This window comes from Lytechinus pictus, chromosome 7 (assembly GCF_037042905.1).
Source record: "Lytechinus pictus isolate F3 Inbred chromosome 7, Lp3.0, whole genome shotgun sequence".
Taxonomy (NCBI): Eukaryota; Metazoa; Echinodermata; class Echinoidea; order Temnopleuroida; family Toxopneustidae; genus Lytechinus; species Lytechinus pictus.
In genome coordinates this window covers 14,427,708-14,446,902 of record NC_087251.1, presented here as the reverse complement: position 1 = coordinate 14,446,902, position 19,195 = coordinate 14,427,708, and the positions used below count along the sequence as shown (strand labels likewise).

The 19,195-nt window shown below is 34.0% G+C and overlaps 1 protein-coding gene across 2 annotated transcripts in view; it reads right to left on the bottom strand.

Annotated features, from left to right (window-relative positions):
- Window positions 1-1,671: 1,671 nt before the first annotated feature.
- Window positions 1,672-19,195, bottom strand: part of LOC129264904 (heterogeneous nuclear ribonucleoprotein L-like) — a 33,954-nt gene continuing 16,430 nt past the window's right edge. The window contains exons 10-18 of one of the 2 annotated variants that reach the window (XM_064101998.1): window positions 16,476-16,577; window positions 15,631-15,899; window positions 15,161-15,282; window positions 13,501-13,631; window positions 11,763-11,836; window positions 11,218-11,275; window positions 10,120-10,143; window positions 4,666-4,761; window positions 1,672-3,873 (exon numbers count right to left, since the gene is read on the bottom strand). In XM_064101998.1, coding sequence (XP_063958068.1) covers window positions 3,815-3,873; window positions 4,666-4,761; window positions 10,120-10,143; window positions 11,218-11,275; window positions 11,763-11,836; window positions 13,501-13,631; window positions 15,161-15,282; window positions 15,631-15,899; window positions 16,476-16,577 — 935 coding nt within the window. In that variant the 3' untranslated portion in view covers window positions 1,672-3,814. The remainder of the gene's footprint in view (window positions 3,874-4,665; window positions 4,762-10,119; window positions 10,144-11,217; window positions 11,276-11,762; window positions 11,837-13,500; window positions 13,632-15,160; window positions 15,283-15,630; window positions 15,900-16,475; window positions 16,578-19,195) is intronic. The other variant, XM_064101999.1, reaches the window with a different exon arrangement.

Sequence of the window (19,195 nt, the reverse complement as noted above, 5' to 3'; positions counted from 1 at the left end):
GTTTATCAGTCGGGGATTTTTTAAAAGGTTATTTCCTAGAATTAGCAGAATTATTTTCAACTTGTTAAGCATGATCCAGCTAAAAATAAGAGCTCCATATCTCATTCATATTCTGCAGTGACACCGCCAGCCATGCTTGATGATCGCGGAGGGAGGGAAGTGTCAGCAAATTATTTGATTAAAAAGGTAGGGCCCTTCGCCCCTTCCCCATTGATCATTCCTACAGAACCATCGCTTCCCATATATACATCATGTAATTGATTACGGTTCAATTATGCATTCCCAACTATGAACTCTCATGAGCAAAAAATGGGGGGGGGGGGGCACAAAATAAAAACCAATCGCCAATAGTATTCTTTAATGGATGTCCTTCACACTCATATCATTATATTGCTCTCATTTTATTTCTTTTATTATTTATATAAGTATCATTACTATAAAGCATTAATTTTGTTGGGGCCGTTATCAATGCAAATATTGCGCCATTTACATGGACAGATCCAACAGTGTCTAATTTGGAAGGGGGAGGATCATCAGAGCCCCCCCCCCCCCACTTATTTGTTGGTCGAAGATTTAAAAGCTGTTTTCGTTTGGTTGGTGTTAGTAGATCTAGAATAAGTGTTGTTATACAACATCGGTTCATAGGTAGGCATTTCAGGACTTAATAGATCATAAAAGCATTAGCTGAGCTTTTAGGAAATTTCATGTACCTGTATTTATCGGCCTGAGAAACAAGACGAACGCCTCTGGCGCTCGCCTGCATTAAGCGATACAGCAGAAGGATCTCTGATTTTGAAAAATAAGATAATTCACCCAAAACGCCATTCATATGATAAAACACTATAAATCACCAAAGTTAATTGACGCTAAAATTACCTTTGACCGTGATTATGTGACCTAAAACTCGTGCACACATGATCTGTATATTATATGTTAACATACTGATCAGTAGTGACACTTTTATTTATAGCCCTTATGTCCAAATCTTTTTGCTTTCAAAGTTATAACGTTTAAAAAACAACCTTGGTTAAGTTTTCAGTATTGATATTATAATGGTCAAAGTTCATTAGCCTTTTAATTTAAAAAACTTAATCTTTGTTAAGATTCCAATGTTGTTTTTGATGACATTTTCAGCATTTAGCTCTATTTAATTTTAGATATCATATTCTGCCCAGAGTAACCAACATCTAGAATGCATATATATATATATATTCATTCAAAGCATTTTTCTTAACAGAATGAATGTATAACTGCATTCATCATTGTCTTGTTGCTCCCCTTTGTGCCCTGAAAGGACATTCTGTACGTTTCCGAAAGATTGAAGAATTATGACTTTGATAGATCGCCATAGTTGAGACAGATCTTATCAATAACTTTTCGGCTCTTGACAGTTACAAAACACAAGAAATTCATTGTAACCCAATATCACACCAAACTTGAGAGATTCTTTCTTTCTTTCTCAAAACTTTTTGGCTCTTGACAGTTACAAAACACAAGAGATTCATTGTAACCCAATATCATACCAAACTTGAGACTAATAAAATGTTTATGTGATTTTTTTTTTGCACTGTCCTGGGCATATGACATGACTCACATTAGCATAATTTTCATTCACATGCTTTTCAAACAAATTGGAAGTAAATATAGATAAAATGCACAAAATGCAGAAAATTTGTCATTTTAAAGAAACAAATTTATTAAATGCAATAAGGAGCAAAGGTATAGTTCATATTTTAAAAAGGGTGTTTAAACATTACACAAGACAGAACAAGCAACCATGAAATAAATAATTTTTCAATGAGGTGAGTATGTAAAGATTTAATTTCACCAAATCTGCAAATGTTATCCAAAAAGAATGTAGAGTAAAGCTAGACACAGTAACAGTAGTTGCATTTCTCCAATAATTAAATTTATAGAGATCAAAATCACAGGTGTTTGGAGTTAGATACAAGTCTAAGGCGGTTCAATTAAGCTGTGAGGGTTGCGTAAAACCCACATTTGTGCAAAACATTTTAACACCGAAAGTTTAAACCCCGGATTAAGAAAATTAGACACTTCATTTTCATTGCGAAAAACATTTCAGTTCAATTATGACTTAATTCAAATTTATTTAGGCATGTCAACTGGTCTTTCAAAACAAAATGTGATACGCAAAGGTGTAGATCTTGAAACAAAAGTTTTTGATTATTGAATTGCCAGTTTCCATAATTCAGCCTGAAATATGTACAAGGATACTAAGTACTAATCCCTTTTTCTGCCATGGACACCTACATTATACTCCAGAATGACAGTATTCTTTGGTCATGCTAAAGCATATGTTTTTACAATGTTTGTCAGTAAAACAAACCAGTATCCATCTCATGCAAATTAACATTTAAAATAGGATGTGTAACATCCATTCAATGTTACACTTACTCTTGCTTTTCCGAAAGATTACTTTACATTGGTCTTTACACAAGTGACCACAGGCAAAGATTTACATCAGATTCAGGTACTTTTACATGTAATTTTTATTTCCATAACACGAGACATATTTGTACAAAATGCAAAGGCCCATATTTTGAACAATAAACCCAAGGTTAAGTCTGGGCAAAAATTACGGGAAGCTTGAAGTGTCAAAAAAATATGTTTAGACTATAATGCTTCTTGTATTCTTCTGGGATCCTTCCCTCTTATTATTGGTGAAGAAAACTATTGCATGTATCATTTCAACACATTTATTAATGTTTTGAATGCCATATGTGATGATAAATAAGGATAGAGATTAATGCCACATTTGGCTACACATAGTTATCTTAAGACCATGGTTAAAGTTTACCCAGGTTCAGAATACAGGGATAAAGATTGTGCTACGCTGTACTCAGATTGGTCTTACCATCCTAAACACATTGAGTGCCTCAAGTGCTCATACCAGCAAAAACTACATTTTTCACACATTCTTGTATATTTGTACATCAATTTGTAAGAGTGCTTTTACAATTCTTTGGTAACACAGATGCATGTGTGTGTAATACAAGATGGTTGAATGCCTTACCCTCATAATTCACAACTGGGTTTTATTAGAGATCAATGCTAATATGTATACAGGAGTAATTGAGCATGAGAGGACAAACATATATATTGATCATCATGATGTGGTGAAACTGTGCAAAATAAATTGAGTACATTTCAACACTGAAAACAAAACACTTGTCATGATAGGTATAAATGGCTTTGTTCGGCAGCTCATCTTATTTATTTACATTCATTATTTCCACAAGAAGAAAAGCACAGAGTAAGAACAAGAAATTGTTGAAATGATTGATACAAACAATAATGACTTTTACATTGACATTCTAATGTGTAATTTTGTGACAAAACAATGCATTACGCATCTATGCTTTAGGAATCTCTGGTAAGTGGTCCTATCCTTGATTAGAAACTGGGAAAAATTATGATACACTCCTCCCTAAAAGATGACAGACACAAAACAAATTTATGTTAACTGAATACTACATTTAAAAAGGTGCATTAGAAACAAAACATTCCCTACATGTATACAATATAAAATGCTTCGATCAATAAATGTGAAGCAACTGAAGTATGGACATGCATTACGTAAAATACAACAGTCCAAATAAGTTATAATTATTGTGATCAGAATTTTTGTTAAGAGTTTACCCCTATTTTACAAAACTTTTGTCTGTAAGATGATAGTGCATGGAATGAAAATCACTGAAATGGTACTGAATCTACACATCTTTTATAAGAGATTTTTTTTTCATCCTTTTTCCAGTCTTATACAAGATCGCTGAGGAGAACCCAATGATGGCATTTACTGGGCATGTGGACTGTTGGAGAAGCAGAGCTTGAAAATGTAAGGCCATTTGCCACCTGTATTGAAGAAAAAAGGAAAATATTTAGACACAACCTGAATCTTCCAAAAAAAATATTCAATTTGAATTTATGCTTGGAGCCTATAAGGTCTGAATAATTTTTTTTTTTTTTTTTTGGGGGGGGGTTGAACTTCCTACGTAAACTTGATACTGGATATATAAGTTTGCTTCTTTCAAGCATCTCTGTTATAAATATGAAGGACCAAAAATATTGGTAAGTGCAATGACAATATTTATTAGTAAAAGTTACCCTTTGAAAGTCAAAAGAGTTCTAACATAGGTCGATTTATTATGCACATAAAAGATATCATGAGGTGACACGACATATGCTCCTGCGACACTTGCTCTTGTCTTAATATCTCTGAGGTCATAGGAATAATGTTAGGATTGTAATAGAGTTTTTGGTTCTCAATAATGAAAAGATTAGAATTGGGTTTTATGTTTGGTTTCACGTGCAGAGTGCCCATCAGAGCAATTGTCACCAGAGCAAATGTCATGGAACCATCTTGAACCAATGGGAATTACATTCATTCACACTATCACTGTTTTCATGACGTGCCCCAATAGGATTACAATGAAGTTAGATTACAGGTTGTTTTGAAGGGGATAAACGTCTTCTGTAATTGAATTCCTTTTTTATACCCTGACGGTTCAATATATGAAGAATAAAAGTCTAAAATGTGACATTCTAGGTATCGACAATTGAGTTTATGTATCATTTTTCAATTTTTCATCAAATTTGGCTTCTAAATAGTGCCAATATTCAGTAAGAGATTGAGTAAGGACTTACCAGGATTTTCCATGTTGTGGTGGTTAGCCACACACAGGGCTTCCACTGCAGAGGCTCGGTCTGCCCATTCTGCCAATCCAGTCCTGCTTCGATCAGCTATACACAAGAGATAAACAAAAAATATTACCTAATAATCAACTTCTCAATAACGGCTCTATAACTATATTAAAAGTATTGAACATTGATTTCTGAACCTCAATTAATAAGATTGAAACTTGGAAGTAAAAAATATGTGTCACATTTCTTCACTGAAATGTTTTAAGTTGTTGATTTTCATGTCTCCCATATCATGCATCCTTGTCATTAATGATCTCTGTTTACCGGAGACAAGGACAGTACGGAATACAGCTGGGAAAATGAAGAATACAATGCTACTGTAATCCCACTTCCAAAGATCAATTTCATTGATACAAGATTTGAATACCAAACATTCCACTCTGAAATAAAATTTATGAACATTGAAGGGTCCATGTCACAATATTTCAATATTATTGTCATATCTTGCAGCCCTACCCTACGTCCAACCATATCCTCCATGACTCAATTCAATATGAATTAAAATTCAACCTTCTCTTGATGTGAAAATATTAGTGACAATAAAGCAAATCACCACTTGAAAGTAAAACTTAGTATTTGAATGATAATGATTAAGTGGTAAAGTTTGATCACCATCCAATCAAATTTTCTATGAAGGTTCTGATTTGTTTTTATACACCCATTATATGTATATATCATGAAGTGTCATATGAGACAAAGTCTCAATTAATTTGGAAAATTATGACAAAAAACAACAACAAGTGGAATGCCTCTGGCCGTCTCACCTGCATCACGCGATTCAATATAGCAGCAGTGCTGATTTTGAAAACTACTATAACTCGCACAAGATGTTCAGTGATACTTGGTTACTCTTATTTCCACGTTTTATGAACTAGACCAATACACTTATAGAGATATGATGGCAATTCAACAAATACCCCCAACGTGGCCAAAGTTCTTTGACCTTACATGACCTTTGACCTTGATCATGTGACCTGAAACTCGCACAGGATGTTCAGTGATACTTGATTACTATTATGTCCAAGTTTTATGAACTAGACCAACACACTTTCAAATTTATGGCTGTAATTCAACAAATACCCCAATTTGGCCAAAGTTCATTGACCCTAAATGACCTTTGACCTTGATCATGTGACCTGAAACTTGCACAGGATGTTCAGTAATACTTGATTACTATTATGTCCAAGTTTCATGAATCAGATCCATAAACTTTCAAAGTTATGATGGTAATTCAACAGATACCCCCAATTCGGCCAAAGTTCATTGACCCTAAATGACCTTTGACCTTGGTCATGTGACGTGAAACTCATGCAGGATGTTCAGTGATACTTGATTAACCTCATGTATAAGTTTCATGAACTAGGTCCATATATTTTCTAAGTTATGATGACATTTCAAAAACTTAACCTTAGGTTAAGATTTTGATGTTGATTCCCCCAACATGGTCTAAGTTCATTGACCCTAAATGACCTTTGACCTTGGTCATGTGACATGAAACTCAGGCAGGATGTTCAGTAATACTTGATTAACCTTATGGCCAAGTTTCATGAACTAGGTCCATATACTTTCTAAGTTATGCTGTCATTTCAAAAACTTAACCTCAGGTTAAGATTTGGTGTTGACGCCGCCGTCGCCGTCGCCGCCGCCGCCGCCGTCGCCGTCGGAAAAGCGGCGCCTATAGTCTCACTCTGCTATGCAGGTGAGACAATAAAAACAAGTTGATTTGTACATGTATCAATAACAGCAAAAATTGAAACATTTGTGAATTCAAGCTTCAAATTCAAATTGACTTAGATTTGTAATTCACAAGGCTTGGTCTCGAATCAAACCATTGTTATTATTTGCTATTGATTCAAGGCATATTTGATGCTTGAGACATTATCTCTGAAACAAGGTTCCCTTTTTCTTGGACCCACTGTATTTGTTGCTGTAATAAGATCAATAATAAGAGTGCAATCGAAAAAGGTCTTGGGACTATAGACTGCTGATATTATGTGACTGATCATGCACACTAAACATATTTCACTAATTGTTGAAAGCGTCCTTTTACTTCTTTGAGATCATGAATAGAGAAGTAATACACTGAACAAGCAAGTGGAGAGTGCTTTGCAATTATATTCAACTAACACAAACAGATAAACATACACAATACACAACTAAACTGCATCTGCGATGCAAATGTGCTCAATTTGACCAAAGTCCTAGATACACTACACAGGTTTATTGTAGAAAGAGCATTTGTTATTAACAATAGTATAATTGTCTCCTGGCATGCACATTACAATACATCTATAGTGCAGATATGTTGGTTAAAATTAAAAAGAATGAAAATGTGCAATTACAGATGGAAATCTCATAAATACAAAGATCACCATAGATAGTAAACATTGTTAATGTTTGTGTGTGTCACTGTATGCATATTGTGTTCCATGCCCCCTCCCATCAATCTCATATAGCTTTAGTAGCTTCATACCAAATCCCCCTCTTTCATCTTATAAACAAAAAGCTGATATGGGCTGAATTCACAACGGTGTATTTTAATTAGTGGTTCAAACAATTGTTTTCAGCAGATATTGTGCATTATTTGTTATAAATTTTGTGCAATTGCTGAGTCAAAACTCAAAACTTTGGTACTATAATACTCAAACCATACAAACAAGCATGAATTTAGCCCCGTGACAAAGCATGCATTCATTCTGAACCTTTCTTCAATAGACTTGCTCAATAAAGTGTAGTCAATGCATGAAATAAGAATGAATCATGGTTTTCAACCACATATTTAAAATCACCATTTTGAATATTTGGGCCAATCAATTTCATATCACAGTATACTATGTTATACAATTTTAAGACTGTTTCATTATACTATCATTATAAGTTTAATTTTGATATTTTTTTTGGTTGTTTTGCAATGGCAATGAGAAAAAGTTCTAGAAAACTAGAAAATCAGTAACTCCAAAACAGCTCAGGAGCAAGAAACTAATGGATCATGCTTCCTGGATCTTTTCTGGTAATTCTCTAAAATAAATACTTTATTCAGTATTCTAGAATTAATATCCCATCGCACAGAGCTACCAACGTTTGGAAGAGGAAATTGTAATTTTTAATCTCCAAAATTATTATTTTTTCCATCAAAACTTAGTGTTTTTTCCCCAATCAATCATTTTATAAGTCCCTTACAGGTACACCTTAATCTAAATACCAAGGACTGTCCTTTCTCTTCAGAAATATAATCAAGTTTGATCAAGATCCAATGCCAATGCCAGCATGACCGTATCAACATCTTTAGTTTAATTTTCTCCATCACAATATATTATGATTCAACAACCAGCAAATAAGTCAGATGCCAAAGCAGAAGGTGGGTGATACATCAATTACAACAAAATAGTGTTTGTTGTCATGTAATTCCTCCAATAAATCCCAAATCCATCAAGTGCTATGATGAAATAGAGAGAAGTGCCGAATACAACAGTTCCACTGGCCAAGCCACAAGATTTACTGTGTATATTAAGGGGCTCAGAAACAATCTGAGGCTGAATGATGCATCAATTGCAAGAAAAAAGGTCAATCAAGGCCACCAATGGAACAAACTAAAAATTTGTCCACAACTCTGGACAAATATCCTAAAAATCAAATCAGGTGTCCCATGCTTGACAAAACATACATGTACATTAATCCAGCTTGTCGATGAGACCACGTTGAAGTTCACTGTTTAAATTTTTTCCAAACAAAAAGCAAAGGTCAAATACATACCTGGTACCTGGGGAGTGTTTCATCAATATTTTCAACCGACAATTTGTCAGATCTGACATCTTTCCATGATTTTGATTGGCTGAGAGGCAATGTTCCTATGGTAACTGTCGGATAAAATGGGACTTGTCGGATAAAACGTCCGACAAGTCCTTTCATGAAACACCCCCCAGGTGTACGGTCAGACCATGCTATAATGCCACAGCTATTTTGACATAAAGGAATACTCATCGACATCGGCGCATTTAACTGCAGCACCCACATGCAGTTATTTCGCCATGCTTCTTGCGTATGAAAAGCACACATGGCTAGAATTCAGGATAGTCTGTTGGTATGTGCGCCAACTGTGCAACTAAAGTTATCTACAGACATACGCATGCTTTCCATTGATTACATAAGAAAAGCCAACACCGCCTGTCCACCATAATTCACACTTTTCAGAGGTGCTGTTGTATTATAGTATTCCCCTTCGATATCTGTGATTTTTCAATCAGTTGGCAGCTCTGTGTAACATATCATTTTGGACATCAATGAGAATCACATTTGAGCAAGTGTTTTATTTCATCTACCGTATTTTCCGGTGTATAACCCGCACCTTTTTTCCCGCTTTGTAATCCTAAAAAATTGGGTGCGGTTTATCCAAAGAAACAATAAAATGTCATCAGTAAACTGTCAATGTTCTTCGGTAATTAACGTTAGCAACCAACCAAAAATTATATAGAATATTTAATGTATAATTATTTGTTGGTTACTAAAAATAGAGAGTATATTTTGCGAAGTTTTCTTTGAAAAATCTTCTTCGTAAAGGTTGTTTTATATTATTTATTTAATTACTATCAATTTAATCATGTTTTCCTAAAAAAAACCTGATTGTTTTGTGATGAAAACTTTTTTCAGCTAAAATTACATGGAAAAAGCTCTTCAATAGGCATGTAATCGTAATCGGTTATTAAAACAGGCAATAAATAATGTCCTTTCTTTATTTCTCTCAATATTAAAAAAAAACTTTCCCTTTTTATACCATAATTTTGATATTCAAAAATGCCATTTTATGGTCTCCTTTTCCTTAAAAGAACCCTTGTTGTTTTGTAATGAAAACTCATTTTTATACACCTAAAAAATGCATGGAAAATGCTTTACAATAGGCATGTAATCGTAATTGATCGTAATCGTAATCGGTTAGAAAACAGGCAATAAATAATGTCCTCTATTCTTCATTTTTTCCCCTCATTTTCTCTCAACATTTTTTGTTTCTTTTTCCGTCTTTAGACTATACGTTTGATATACAATACTGCCATTTCATGGTCTTTTTTTTTATTCTACAAAGAAATAATTCATATTCTTTGAAAAATAAAGTTAAAGAATGAAGTAACCATTTTTTAAAATACAAAACTTAGTAATGTATATTTTTGTCTTTCATAGGTTTTCAGTAAAATTGGCATACCCAAAATGCTATCAAACTTGGTTTGTCAATTTTTTTTAATTAATTTTTTAGCCTCCCAATTTTGGGGGTGCGGTTAATACACGGCCGCGGTTTATATTCCGAAAAATACGGTAATAAGAATCATTTTTATGTGTATGCTCATGTCTTTGTTGGTGAAAGCAAGAGAGAAGTTTATATTGGAAGAATAAATATTTGCACTCTACCTTTGGAGGAATCTTGATCCCGAGCTGAGCATGGAGATATTGAATTAAGAGATGTAAGATGTCTTTATGTTTGTTTAGAGCATGCATGGTATACATTATAAGCTATCACACTTATATTCATCATTGAAAATTAAGAATTAGTTAATCATATATTAATGACACATGAAAAGTAATTGAAACCATTCCAATTCATTTCTTTTGAATTAGGAATCTATTGCATATAATAATCAAATAATATATTAATCATATATTAGAAATGAACATCAATTTTCATCTCATATCTGCCGTTGTTCTTCTACATGTATATCATCCTATTCAACGACACCTCCGTCATTAATTTTGAGGAATAACTATTTACTTGGATAAGCCAGAACTAAAGTAATCAGACTCTCGACTGAGTATCTCATGTCTCAAAAGATCTGCTATGGTTGACTTTCAAGTATTAGTGAATCAATTTTCAAATTTATGTCTCCTTTAGATGGTTCCTAATTTCCAAGATTTGTGTTTACTCTAAAATAACTTCAGCTCAATTCATATTATAGTTTGCACTATTATATCACAGTATATAAAGTAGCTCCATTGTATAAATTTTTCATCATAATTACCATTAACATCATCAGAATTGAAACAAGGCGCAACATATTTCCCCACGCTAAATCACATCTCCATAATTTTCACAAACCGTGAGAAAGAAATACGGGGGAAAGGGTATTATTACACACATCTAGTATCTTTTGTCTTCTTTTTTTTTGCAGGAGAGGAACTACTCAGAACTTCTCATTGTTTTTTTTTCAATTCATGCATATCTGCATTGTAGAATTATGAAACAAAATATTCTCCCTTTTTTATTCTTTGCATTATTATTTGGCATAGAGACTTAAATATTTTGTAGCGATATATGAAATATTTGATTATTACCATAACAATTGTCAATTAATGAAATCTGTCCTGCCATTAGAATATTATAAATGTAACTTTGAATCTTTACACACCTACTTCTTTTTTTACAATGACTGAAAACAACAATATGGATACTATCATAACAACGTAGGTTGGAAATTAATCTAATTAACTTTAAAAAGGCTTGATAATACTTACACTTCTGGTCAAACATCTTCACAGCGATTGGCTCATTGGCACCAGCATTGATAAAGACCTATTAAAATAAAAAAACGAATCATATGAATCATACTCATGAATCATATACAGATTTATATCTAAGATCAATACTAAGATTCCTAACAAGGTGGATTTTTGCCTCTGCCCTAACACCATCTGATGTTTTGCATATTCATACATATTTTTTCTTTAATAAAATCTAGAACAAAAACCATGATCACATACATGTAAATTGTCTCTATAAACCAAGAGATGTTTTCAACATGAAATATTTTTTAACCATCCCCTCAAATTTAACAAGCATTCCCTAAGCATTATGCATGCAGCACGCGTTAGACACATTTCACATAGTTCTCAAGTAATGTAACATGGACCTAAAAAAAACACAGGAAATATACAAATTCCTCTATACATGTGTTACCCTTACACACATTTAGTGGAGAATAATGACAATAAGAACAGATGATATATCAAATCCAGCTTTAATTTATCAAGCTACTTTGAAGGAAAGAATCTTGACAAACCTGTTTGATGGTCTGTGGAGTACTTTCTGGATGAGCATTGAAGAAATGCAGAACCTTGGATGGCTGCTGAATACGTAATGGAGGAGTCAAGGAAAGCAAACACTAATGATTTCAATACTGTCGTAAGGTGGAAAAGCCAGTGTCAAATTTTCAGTACTTGGAAATACCTTCTTCACACCACTTGTGGATGGTACGAAAAACCCTTAACTCATTGCCTGCCAACTTTGACTCAAGTCTCATTTCATTCACAATGCACACCCACTGCTCTATGTACAATTACTGGTAGCAAAGCATGCATTGCATTTTACACACATCCAGCATCCATTACACAGCTGACACTTGTCTACATTGAGTTTTTTCAAGAATTCTTTTTTCAACTGCTTTCAGAAACATTCTGATGAACTAAAATGGTCCCTACAGTATGATGAATAACAAACATACTTTAAAATTGTTCACCAGGAATACTTCAATCTATAACTTGTACATTTAAAAACATAGGCCTACATTATGTTCAAGACTCACCTATTACATGTAGATAGATAGATAGATAAATGGTTTATTTGATAAAACTCATACATCATGGCGGCAAAGCCGAATTGTGATGCATTTACATATACATTAAAATAAATCAATACATTGCCGAATAAAATAATAATAATAATAATACATTAAAAATGGAATACATATCATTGAAATGAATAATAATTAATAAGTGCAAGTATTGTTGAATAGAAATACCTAATAGTATGATTAAAATGCAAATTCAAATTCATTAATAATTGCAAAAGTAACTATAATCGTTGATGCATCAATAATTGCAATTGGATAATTGTGAACTAGTAGAAATTGAATGGAAACTGAATTAAACTGGAGGTTAATTGATAAATATAATATAAACATTGATTTTGAAAAGTAGTTAATTGAATGTATAGAACAAAATGAGTAGTTGGGAAAATCAATAAGTTCTTGTATTCATTCCTTTCAATTCTAATAGCTTGCACAGCTTTCCATGCAATTGAGAATGATACACAGTAATACTTGATACAACAACAATAAGGGCATTAAGTATGAAAAGACATGAAGTCTATTCAAAAGAACCCAGAGTACTATGAAAAGATGGGAAATCTATTCAAAAGCACCTTAGAATTTAGTTTATTTAGTTTATTGTCACTTTTGAAAGCCGGTTTCAAATTGCCAGGCACAGTGTAACCTTCAGGACTTGGGAAGCAATGAAAGTTCATGAACACATATTCTGACTGAACTAAAAAAATAAAAATTCAATATAACGTATTATATAAGAGGAATGGAATACCCTTCTATATGAAAGCTTGAATACCGCATTTATAGTTTGAACTTTACAAAATCTACAATATCAAACATAGAAAAAAATATTTCTCTTCAATATTACTACACAAAATTTTTCATAAAAATATACTTATCAAAAGTTACGAGTTGAATAAAGAGAGTACAAACGAACCCCCTAAAACTGAATGTGGTGCAGGGAGATTGTGTACGTGGCGGGCAAACAGTTAAATATTGACTTAATTTAATTAATAAAGATATCTCAAATCAAGCATGAATGTGTTCTTTTGAATGGGGTGTGTACTCTGTATGAGACAAAGCTCAGCAAACATTTTCCATGGTGAACCGGTAAACACTTAAAGTTTACTAAAATGATACAAATATCTTTATACCCCACTCCATCCATCCCAAAATGAATATGGTGATAAAAGGATATGGTTCTTGCTTGCTGCCTCCTTGTTCCTGAAGCGATTGTTACGGCTCTTGGTGTAGTCCACGCAGGAAGGTGTACCATCATGAAGCTCACCTGGCACCTGAGACAGGGCAACAGAGCTTTGCTTGGAGAAACTGCAGTAAACAAGATAATTAAAATTGATCATGATTATGCACATTCGCAATGGCAACTAATTCTTCTCCATGTCTTCTTTTTTGTTGTTACTGTCATTTCAAAATGTCCAGACATTTGTTCAACATGAACACAAGGGGGTGAGATGGCACAGTAGTCATTTTTTTTTCAATTCTTACATGTAGCTTGTACTTTATTAATGTCTCAAAGTAAGATTGCTTTATGCTAAATAAAATGGGGGATGCTTCATAAAGCTTTCCATACATTAAACCCAAATGGAACATGTTCTTGGTTGTTTTATAATCAGATTCTCGTAAGCCAGAGTTGAAATACGATCTACGCAGATTGAAATTCTTCTTGTAAATAAGCTTTGAGATAAAAGTTTATTGTCTATCAAAATTTGATTACGGTTAATTAAATTAAGTCAACTTTGTTAGAACACCAGGGAAATTTGGGGTATGTCGTTTTGCAAATGAACGTGTCATCGTGCATTACATTATGAGGTATTATAGAATGGATGGGAAAATCCCTGCAATCTGATTGGTTGAGAGCAATGCAAGAATTTTTACTGGGCTGCATGAACGATATCCCGATAATAAAAACGATATCCACTGTAAACAAGCTATCGTCCGAAAAGGTCATTGTGATGTCATCGCGCATGTACTGTTACGCTTGTTTACGTCAAAATTTTGAATTTTCGATCAAGGCAGAATGAATCAAATAAAGGATGCAAAATGATCTGTAAGTACAAATACGTTACCGTAATTGTCATAGGGATTAAAACTGCCTGCATACTCGTTAGTTGAGAAGTCCAGACATACGATCTAACGTTTATAGATCTACTGGCACTGCCCTGGGCTGGCTGTGCACAGCCAAATCTCCAGTGCGGGCCCAGGCAGCCGTAGGCACTGGCCACCGGAGCGGCCCCGGTATACACACACAGCTATGGCTGCCTCATAGATCTAGTCAATGCAAAGCTGTATCTGGCATTTTGGGTATAATGATGCCTTTGTGCCAACATATTATCAAGTTAGGCATACATATTTATGTTTTCCAGGGTTATCAAAGGGTCTGCATTACATTTTGGAATTTTCATGCATCCGGTAAAAAATCATGCGTCCAGTAAAAAAAATCATGCGTCCAGTAAATATTTTCATGCGTCCAGTAAATTGAATTTACTGGACGCATGAAATTATCATGCATCCGGTAAATCATTAATTTTTGTGGTTTATTCAATAAAATTTTTCCATTCTATAAAACAGATGATGCATGGGTTTCTTTCGTGGGTCAGTGGAACTGTGTGCACGCGGTAACTTTGGCATTATGGTCTAAACCCACTCGGCTGCGCCTCGTGGGTTAAACCATGCCAAAGTTACCTTGTGCACACAGTTCCTACTGACCCACTCTAACCCATGCATCATTTGTATACTTATGAACAGTTAAATGAACATCCCCTCTCCCCAAAATGAAATAGAGCAACAGGCATGTCTTTAGTTCGAATGGGGGTAAAATTCTGATTTATAAAACTTACGAAAGCTGGACAGCAGAGCCAAAGAACTCAATGTTGCTAAGATTAGTAATAGCTCTCTCCACTGATAGGGCATCTGACATCTCGGCCATAGCACAACCAGGCTTGCTCTTCATAAACTTGATCTGGTAGGGAACATAGACCAGTATCTCTCACCATTTATTTACAAGTTCAACAACTTCTATGATAGAAACATTGTGTGACAAGTTATTTTGACATTATATTCTTAGTCATCTAAAAAACCATATTAGCCATGTAAAAATGCAACAAGTGAAACAAGCACATGAGTAAATTAGTCTTTCGATTCAAGATGTTCAATGAACTACTGAAAATTTTGCTGTTACATGTATAAAAGCTAATGATCGGACCAATGTAACTTCGTTTTGAAGGGCACAATTAAGTATTAATCTTTTTTTTTAAAGGGTGAAAAAATATGCATCTGGAAGTTTCTGGGAAGAAAAAAATGTTCTCACCTTCATGACATTGCCATAGAGGCAGAGGAGATTGAAGAGTTTGTCACAGTTCATCTGATTGGGGTTCATGTTGTAGACCATAATCACTGGGTTACCATTGCCTAGCTGGTGCATCTGAGGGGACTGCATGCCCATCATATCATGTCCACCACCGTAACCATAATCTCCACGGTCAGCAGGGTACCCACGGGGTCCTCCTGGTCCATAGCCCTGATCATGGTAACCTTGAGGTCCACCACGTCGTCCACCCTGGGGAGGACCTTGCATTCCTTTAAAAATGACACCAAATAAACAAGTTCAAAATGGTTGATTGTAAAGTTATTAGACTGAACATATGACATACAGGTATAACATGAATATGAATACAATAGATGCAAGTGCATGCACACTATATTGAGTGCACACACTTATTACTAACTTATACACACAATCAACTTACATGTAAGAATTTAAAACACATAAGAAAATACCATTGAAGGGGACACCACAAATTCACCAATGTAGTAGTTGAGAATGATTCTTGCATGTTTTCGTGCAAAGGATCAAAATAAAATCCCTTTCACAACAAATTTTAAAGCAATACATATACAACAACGAAGTACATACAGTTGTAATTCAAAATAAATATCGAGTTGAAACTAAATGAGAAGGAAAGGCAGCAAATAAAAGTCATAACCTTTTAAAAATTTACGAACCTTTTGAGTAAGTGAAGCCACTAAAAGCAGGAAACATCCAATATGTATTCAGAATCCTACATGCAATTCAATATGCATTTTGTAATAAACCCCCCTCCTCACATAAAAAAATTAAAAAACATAACAAACATATAACAGAAAAATGCATACCATAATCACCATACTGAGGTCCACCTCCATCCCTCCTCATTTGAGTAGGTCCATTGTATGCAGGTTCAGGGGGATCTTCAAGAAGTGCACGACCTTGGGCAGCTGTACAAAAATTGCAATAAGAAATCAATTTACACTGATCTTCATGGGGATAAAAGGGCGGTTATATCATATTTTTAAGGTTTATATCTTACTCTTCTTACAATATGTATGGGAAGCTGAAACGTGTATGATGAAAAGTGGAATGAAAAAAAGTCTTGACCAGCACTTTCTTTTCAACTTAAAAATCAAAAGAATCCCCTGAAGAGCAGACAATTACCATTCATGAGTAGAAAATAAATAGACCTCGGAATAATTCAAAGATCTTGAGCTTAATTTAAAATCTTTTTCACTGTAAATACAAATTCATCCTCCAATTATCACACACAGACCACAGGAAGTACATATAAAACAACACCTAAAAAGATATCTTCAAAACTAACAAAAAAAGGATTCTTCACATTTACAACAGCACCCCCCCAAAAAAAAAAAAACACATGTGAAGGTATAAAGAATGAAATCACCATCAGTATATTACACATATGTATATATGCAAATTATTTCAGTACTTAAAGAACAAAGACAAATTTTGGAGGCATCATTAGCATCTGGACAGTTCTGGTAAATCCTGGTCAATCTTGAAGGCTGATATATGCACCACTTACTCTTACACTCATGTTCTCAATATTACCTTTAAATGTACCAAAAGTAATTAAGATTCCTGTGAAAAGCTCTTGAATGATGGCTGATGTCATCGATGCCCATTAGAAATTTGTAACCTGGCCAAAGGATGCCTCGATGGGCGCTTCATAGTGATGTGAAAACCGGAAGTCTTTGCCAAAAGTCAAGGTTGAATCCAGATAGATGCAAGTCTGGTTGAAATGCTGGAGGAAGTGATGTCCAGCCTGTTGGACACGAGGTACCGTACATCATGAGTGGTTTTCTGATATCTTTTGAGTTTTTATTTTAAGAATTGGCAGTGGTGATGGATCTGGTTGGCATCGTTTGAGTATGAGGTGTCTCACAGTAGTGTCTCTACAGTTAATGTTCAATTGTTCGTATTCTTCTCTTGACTAGATAAACGTTGTATGTACCTATTTTGGGTCAATGAATAAGATGTTCTCCATGCACATTTTAACAACTCATAATGTCCAATGTGTATCATGTTCAATGTCAATTAAGTTATCTCTAATGAAGTATATAGTACATATTACCAAAACTACCCGGTATTAAGTCTTAATGTATTGAACTATTGAAAAGCTGCATAGTAGTACACACATGTCAATTTTTTGCTTCTGTCTGGTGTCATATGCAAAAGAGGACCATAAACTCTCTGAAACAATTCTTGGTTTTATGATTTAAAAAAAATATATTTGGATGGTATTCGAGTGTGCATGATTTTGGGGACTCATTTGGCACAGATTACAATGCACAGTTGTCATTTACCTTGTATGTTATCACAGTCAAAATTTGCATGAATTGTCAAACACAGTAATCAGATGTATTGTTTCCCAATTGTGGGGATCATGAATCTCAAACTGCTCTTACAAAAAAATATATTTGATACCTTTGTCCCACTTTATTCACATACACTACATTTTATACACTGAGAATTACATGTGATTTAACATTTGTATGACATTATTGATTATCTTCTAATATACATGTGAATGTATAACTTGTGTAATAGAACACTGGGAAAAACAGCCATTGCAAAGAAGGAAACATGGCAATATTCAAAGACATCAATTTTTAACCTTCGCAACATCATGGTGTGTGGGGAACCATATCTAATGTGGATTCCTTTCATGTTCTCTATCATTTTTTTTCTTCAAAATTTGATATTATTTTTTTATAGTTTCCTCCCATACTATTATTTTTTTCTGAGCTGCCTTTTGCCCAGGATGTATTCTCATGTACCTGATTTACAAGTCTTTGCTAGGCAATGTCATTTTATGGATATTTGTGTTCACTCTTCAATTGAGAAAAGTTATGTTTATGCATATATACATGTATACATATCATTTTCTCTCTTTCCCACACCAATAAATTATCATAGATTGAAATGGCTGTTTCAAGAGTAAAAATGACATACTTACAGATTTTGAAAATTTTCGAAATAAAACTTACATACATGTACGTGTGCATACTGCAATGTATTGTGGAGGTACAGGCTCTGTTCTGTAAGATCTAGTAGTGTACTGACAACAAAAGTCTCACATACATGTAGTGTACAGTTCATGAAAATATATTACACATTGAATTTCAAGACGTTAGTTGTTACAGGAACATGAATATGTAAAATCTTCTGATAAGAAAAACAAAACACAAGATATGTTAATCTTCCTATCAAGATTTGTATTTTCTGTAAAATAGTGGCAGATTACCCTCTGTTTGCTCTTTGCAATACTAGGCTAAAAGTAATTCATCCTTAAATGTACTGACAAGCATATAGATAATACATGTATGATTCATGTGTATCATACTTCCAGGATTAAAAAGAAAAGACAGTGCTTCTCAATTGCTAACATGGCTAAAGCAAAAAGTAATGTTAAAAGAGTTTAACCCTAATTTAACTTGGCAATTTTAGTCCCAGTTTTTACTGATCTCGGCCACTGATCGCGCAATTGCCGCAAAAATTTTGCATGCGCATAGAGCCAGATGTAAACTACAGACAATAA